Source organism: Bremia lactucae (assembly GCF_004359215.1).
Source record: "Bremia lactucae strain SF5 chromosome Unknown BlacSF5_NotPlaced_178_SHOA01000114.1_533860bp, whole genome shotgun sequence".
NCBI lineage: Eukaryota > Oomycota > Peronosporomycetes > Peronosporales > Peronosporaceae > Bremia > Bremia lactucae.
The window spans coordinates 307,110-313,707 of record NW_027152191.1 but is presented as its reverse complement, the minus strand read 5'-3'; the positions used below and the strand labels follow the sequence as shown (position 1 = coordinate 313,707).

General features: G+C 46.2%; 2 protein-coding genes across 2 annotated transcripts; both read right to left on the bottom strand.

The window, feature by feature from the left end:
* Nucleotides 1-254: 254 nt before the first annotated feature.
* Nucleotides 255-1,960, bottom strand: CCR75_007136 (uncharacterized protein; the record flags this gene model as incomplete). The annotated part of the gene is made up of 2 exons (XM_067965200.1): nt 255-698; nt 753-1,960. 2 exons carry the CDS (start codon nt 1,958-1,960, stop codon nt 578-580), a joined length of 1,329 nt encoding a protein of 442 aa, XP_067816808.1. The 3' UTR covers nt 255-577.
* A 39-nt stretch (nt 1,961-1,999) lies between these two features.
* CCR75_007135 (uncharacterized protein) lies at nt 2,000-5,473 on the bottom strand (the record flags this gene model as incomplete). The annotated part of the gene is made up of 2 exons (XM_067965199.1): nt 2,000-4,102; nt 4,173-5,473. The coding sequence occupies 2 exons, from the start codon at nt 5,471-5,473 to the stop codon at nt 2,056-2,058; spliced, it is 3,348 nt and encodes a 1,115-aa protein (XP_067816811.1). The 3' UTR covers nt 2,000-2,055.
* Nucleotides 5,474-6,598: the final 1,125 nt, after the last annotated feature.

Below are 6,598 nucleotides of genomic sequence, written 5' to 3'. Positions count from 1 at the left end.
AACATATGCGTACTTTCATGTTAATTAGCAAGATGCATTTTCAACAAAGAAAGTACGAACGAAAGCCGACAAAGACTGCAGCATAAGGAAATTGTGGCTTGCTTGCGCTCATGGTGTGTAGCAGTACTCTCAAAAATCCAGAGGTAGATAATTAAGGGGGGGTTCCCAAAAATAATTTAGCGGGGGGCGTACCAAAGTCCAAAAGGGTTCTAAAGACGACTCTAAAAGAAAAATTGTCAATTTTGCAGTATAGCGGAATAATGAAACTGTTTCTTTTTAATTTGTTGCTTTTATTTAATTAAAACAAACAGACGGGGAGGGGAGGGGGTGCGGCTATACCAATAGGGTTGTGTGCCTGTACCCGATTCCCTAATTTTAATTTTTTATTGTTTTCCTCTTAGAGAAAATTATATCTATTATTCCTTTAATAGGAAATAATATCTATAAAACGGCCACCCCGTCACAAAAGCATAGACGCATTCACAAGCTTAACTATTTTCTAGCGGGTATCAAGTGTTTTACACAACTCTTGTCCCTTTAATTTCATTTCAGCAGATCATCCTGCGCTAATACTGAGTTAACTTTTTTTCGTCTTTTTCGCCACGTTCTGAACTCTTGTGTCACTCACCACCGGAAGATTAAAACGTGGTCGGACCGAAGGTGGAAACATACCAAGGAGATCATGGACTACATTAGTTCTGCACGACATTGTTAAAACCAACATTCACATATCAAAACCAAAAAATACTTACTTGACCGCTTTTTTACGAATTTTCTTGCCCAGCGACATGATGAAGCGTATACGGTACAGCAATTCGTCCAGTAGTTCACATTCTTTGCGAGTAATTTCGTTACTATCAGTCAGCTGACACAGAAGCGGAAGGCACAATAAACATTCTATAGCCTCGCCAGTCTGGTTCGCAACACTTTTTGTCCCCGCTAGGGCAGCGAAGTACATAATAAAAGCATCAAGAAGCGGCTTGAAAAACTTTCGTTTCTTTTCCTTGGGACCGGATGCATCAGATCGCACTTTGGAGGAAATTCGACGCGCGCATTTTGCCAAGACCTGCATATCTTGAGGAGTTTTGTTTTTTCGCCTACGTAAGATTTTTCGATCCATTTTTGGCGGTATCGATGTCAGATCGAAAGTTGAAACGAAGGACAATGCCGTCATTTGATCTAGCCATTCAGAAACTATTTTCTTTCTCTCCTTCTGCGCATTGCTATCTTTAAAAATACTCAGCCGTTTCTCCATTTCTTTTAGCAACTGCGCTATTATCGGATCATTGCACGGCTGCCACTTGTGAAATTGATCTGCCGCGTCAAAAATGCTCTTTAAAAACAATGAAAGATCTTTGTGGATTGCTACAGTATACTTCGACACCGAAGACTCCCGAATATTACGCAATTCTTTCGCCAACTGAGTCTGAAATAGTTCAGTATCGGCTTTAATTGTCTCCTTCGTTATCATCGGTATCGTCTCGGATAACTCGAGCGCATCCGCTTTACGTTTATTGCTCTTCTTAGGTGGGGCTACCCTCACGACGATAGGTTCTTCATCATCTTCCTCTTCAGATATATATTCGTACTCACTTGTCGTCGTGGACGCCGAGTCCGTTGGTACTAAAGTCGACTTTGGGGGAACAGCAGAGGCCGCTTCTATTATATCGGTTGTCATTGAGGATCTTGCACCCATATTGTGGTGAAGAAGCCGCAGGAGGGGGCCAATTTGGTTGCAAGATTCGCCCAATCGCCGAAAAGATGTTTGCACTCGGCCGGACGTGTTCAGAACCAGCGTTTTGTGTACCTCTCGAGACGCCAGTACGACTTTCAGCGTCCTTTCGAGCGCTAAAACAACAGATTTTACATGTAACTCACTCTGCACCAGCTCCTCCAACACGGCAGCCACACAATGGTGCCGCAGGTCGTCTTCACCCACCCGAGATAGAATGGCATCCATCGATTGTGTGGTTCACCGAAATAAACGTTGTAACGGAAATGGGTTCACAAAAAAGGAGGTTCTAATATTATTAGTTTTACGCTAACTGTAATCAATCACCAGTCCACGGATTGAAATCGTTCTAATGAACCTTGGGCTTCAATCAGATCTTTTTGCACCTTAATGCGCTTGTAGAAAATAGGACAATCGCGACTAGTACACAATACGTCTTGATGTAGACTACCCTGGCAATTCTGGCACTGGGTCCACAGCCGTGCAAAAAGATGCTCGAGCTCATTCACCGACGTGAGTTGCCGAGAGTAGACTTCCGCTTCGCGCTCCATGCAGCTATGGCAGAGCGCACCTTTTCCATTCAATGGGGCTTTGCAACCCAAACATTTGAGCTTTTTGACGGCAAAATTCATCATACCGCCACTGTTTTGTTTCAACACAGGCTTGGAACGTTTAAGAGTGTGAGCCCCATTTAGCAGGTCCGACTTGACTTTGCTTAAGCCAATAATAGGTTCAAATATCCGTTCCAGTGGGTTTTGCAACTGCTGTTTCATATAGTAGTCGCAATCAATCGGAACGCTATTTTCCAGTGCAAAGACCGGGTCTTCTGCTTTCTCGTACAACGGCGTAGCTTTGCCCTTGTCAATAATTACGTAAGCAATCCGTTCACCTAGTGCTGGAGCCGATCCAGGATCACGTTTGCGCATGCGTTCAGCCAATTCCGTGTGGGCTTGTTTAACCTTATAATCATCTTGATCCACTGTCTTTTTCAATCCTTTTGTTATCACCAAAAGCGAAATGTCAATTCGATTTTGAAGTAACTCCGAAATGACGCTTTTTGTATACGAAATCGCACTCGGGACGTCACGATTGATCAGGATCTTGCGAAGCACTGTATCAACCATACGTCGCACGAGCAAACAATTGTCGCGACGCACGGTTTCAAGACCCTTTGAATCGAGTTTGTCGTACTTGTCTGGACTCGTCCAGAGCAAACCAGCATATCGTTTCTTGTTCATGAGCAAGTAAGGAAAGTAAACCTTTTCAAACTCGAGCTTGATAGGCTTCGGAAAGATTTCCGACACGCGCTTTGCAGCTTCTTCCGCCAACGGCATGGCTTCCTCTACCGTATCCACCCCAAACTTTATCATCACGGAATCCGTGTCACCATACACGACTTGTGCGTCTGCCTTGTATCCATTCGCAATCGTATACACCCGTTCAACCTCTTCTTGTGTTCGAAAGAGCAGCTGGCGGCCATACGCTGTCGTGCTTGATGCAATGGGAATACATGGCATCTGACCCACAATTGCGCCCGTGAACCCGTACACGGAATTGGCGCTAATCTTTAAGGCCAATTGTCGACCATTCTGAACTGCTTTTTCCATAGGATCCGTGGCAGCATTCATATCACGCTTCGCCTGCTTCCGTGCTGCCAAGACTTCTTCTAAAATCAGCGGTAAAATCCCTTTTTTCTTCGTACTTGTGACAAAGATGTCTCCTGACGGGGATTTTTCATACTCCGACGGCGCAAGTTTGTCCACGTCACCAGGCGCAACTAGTGTCGAGTAGCAAAGATTAAATGCCTGCATGATCGATGGATACAGCGAGGCAAAATCAAGCGTCGCGATGGGGACGGAATAAAAGGCTTTGTGAGGCTCAATGACCGTAGCGCCTTCATATCCGGTATCTTCATTGGTCTGAGATCGAGGGAGAGTCGGCACAACAAGGTTCGCATCCTTGCACTTGCGTAAGAGCATGGAAAAGACTTTAATTTGCTGTCCCCGCTCGATCAAAAAGTCAATCGGAACGCCGGATACGCGGGCCATTTCGATGAAATTCACAAAGTACGAGAGCTTGTCAAGAAGCCGTAGAGGAAGGTAGGCATCCTTGAGACAATAGACTGCAAGACGATGGCGATCGTCATCCGTTCCTCGTTGCAAGTCGCTGATAATTCCGTGAGGCACATCTTCCTTCTGCTGCCCAAGGAATGCCGCACTTACAGCATTGAGCGAGTACGAGCTCAAATTCTGACTCCGACGCATGATGGGCAGAAGATCAAACATACATCGTCCGTGAATCGTCGTCTTGACGTTCTCACTTTTACCATATTGGGCGGAACTAAAGGTTTTCTTCTCCATGCTCACGACCCTGCACAGATCACCACGTCTTATCAGTTCATAGTTTAAAATGTAAGGAACGGTGAAGCTATAGTACGTACGAGTCTGCTAGCCGTCCAAGGAGATTATAATCCTTTACCTTTAGAGCTTTTCCTCGATTCAGTACGTACGGAATATCAAAGTTGGCGATATTATACCCCGTGATAATATCTGGATCCACTTCCTGCACAAACCGAGCCCACTCTGCAAGCATCTCTCCTTCTTCTTCAAACTCCATGACGTGTGCGCCTACAATTGGTTTACACGTATTCAAAACAAACACGTTGCGAATTAGTGGCGACTGCGCGCCTTGTTCCTGCACGACGTTGGCAATTTGAATCACAGGATCCTGATCTGCTTCTGGAAAGTGACCCTTTCGACCCATGCATTCAATATCGAAACTGAGAATACGAAATGGCGCTACCTTACCCCACTCTCCCTCCGGGGCATGGCTCACGAGATTATCGTAGGTAATATCAATCTCCACTTGACACAGCGACTTTTTAAGCGCGTCCGAACGAACCGAGTACGTTCTTTTCGGTGCTTCCACCCAATTACATCCTCGAACGTCTTCATCAATCATAAACCGAAGAATAAACGGCACGTTGCTCTCGTACGTCTGATAGCTACGAAAATCGCAGCCAGGGAGTGTCACGCCAGCTTCCAGTACACTCCGGAGCTTTGGCACGTAGCTTGGCATGCTAAGAAAGATTTTAAATAGTGGCGTGACCCGATCAAATTGGTATCCGTAAATCGACATCTTGTCCCTAACGACTTGGACGCCTACGACGCGAGGATTGCTGCTATTATCCCGATCTCGTTGACTCACGGCCGCATCCAGCGCTGTCCGAACGTCTCCGCATTTGCTCTCATCAAAGCTACTAGGGCACGAGGCGTAGAAATACGGCAAAACACCATGCACATGCATAAGGACGCTGTGGCCTTCAAATGTGACGCCGTAAAGACGAATGATCGTGGCGGATTGAGTACTGTCGCCTGAGGCCTTGAGACCTGGCACAGCAGCGCCGTTTTTAGGGTTTGATTGAAGCGGTGGGCCGTCGTACATGTCAATGTCGATCCACTGGAACGCCAACGAGTCCACGTCCGGATCCAGGGGCGCCATTGGCTTGCGTGGCCAAGCGCTGGCCTTGGTCGAAATTGGGGTCATACGCTCCAGATCATCTACGAATGTTCTGGGTTTAAATCTAGAGCCATTGCTATTCGTACGGGGCTTCTTTGGCTCCGAGTAGCTGCAAGGTGGTGGTGACTCGCGCTTGGAACCTGTCATGAAACGCGGCAGAATTGAAAGGCTTCCCGCCAAATAAAGATGCGTGAGACAATTTGCCATCACAAAAACGGACATTTTTATCAAATCCATAAACATGCCTTCTTAATTGTAAAGTAAGTATCCAGTTAAATAGGTAAGATCTTTTTTTAAACGTCATAAGGGAAATTCATTATAATATTTGAATTTTCTCTCCGCAATGTTCGAACGGAAGATTGCTACTCGTACTCTCACGTGAGCAGGCACTTGGCTCCTGATGGGCGAATGTCGAATCAAGTCACACAAAGCGAAAACAGCAAATGTTATCTTGTCAAGGCATTACAATTAGTGCCAATCTTGAAAGTTTACCGTAGCTTTTTCTGTAGGCGGGCACGTCTTAATGCGGCCACTGTAGGCGGGCACGTCGTAATGCGGCCACGCTCTACTTAGGCACACACCCTAGCACAGCGAGGAAGTGGTTAAACCTGCTTCTCTTGCGTGCAGTGAGGCAGTTGTGGTGGGCGCGTTAGCGACCTCACCCAACACACTAAGAACTCTGGTTAAGTGTCGTCACGGGAGCGGTAATCCGTCTCCTCGTGCGCACTTACCAAGTAGGAAGTAGTTTTCAGACTGATTCATATTTAATAATATTAAATACAAATACCTATTTGTACCAATTAGAATGATCTCTTTAGATATCATTTAATATGTATTGCAAGCGCGTATTGCAAGCGTATCTTTAAAGATACCTCGCGTAACGGATGACGCTAGCCGTCATCACGGATGACGCTGGGCGTCATCCCTCCTAATGTGAATGCACCCATGTGCATCACATCCACAAGGGTTGGTCACAAATGTGCGCACACCCGAGTGTTGGGTCTAATTACTATATTTAGTAATTGACCATCCCGTTAAGTACACCAAATGTACTTAACCGGGACTGTGTAACATAGGGGCAACTTTAGCCCGTTACACCATCCCCCTCTTTAAGAACGAATTTACATTTTTAAATGCGTCAAAGAGGAGAGAGAAACTGCGAGCAGCTTTACGCGCCGCTAGTTCACTCGATCACTCTAGCGCACGTGTTTCCATACACGGCGCCCAAGATGCCACCTAAAAGGGGCCACGTTGGTGGGTCGTCTGCGAAGACGCCCACTCAACCTCGCACTAAGCGCACGCGCCGCGTTAATTCGCCGGCCGCGTCTAATGCCTTAGTCGGAACGC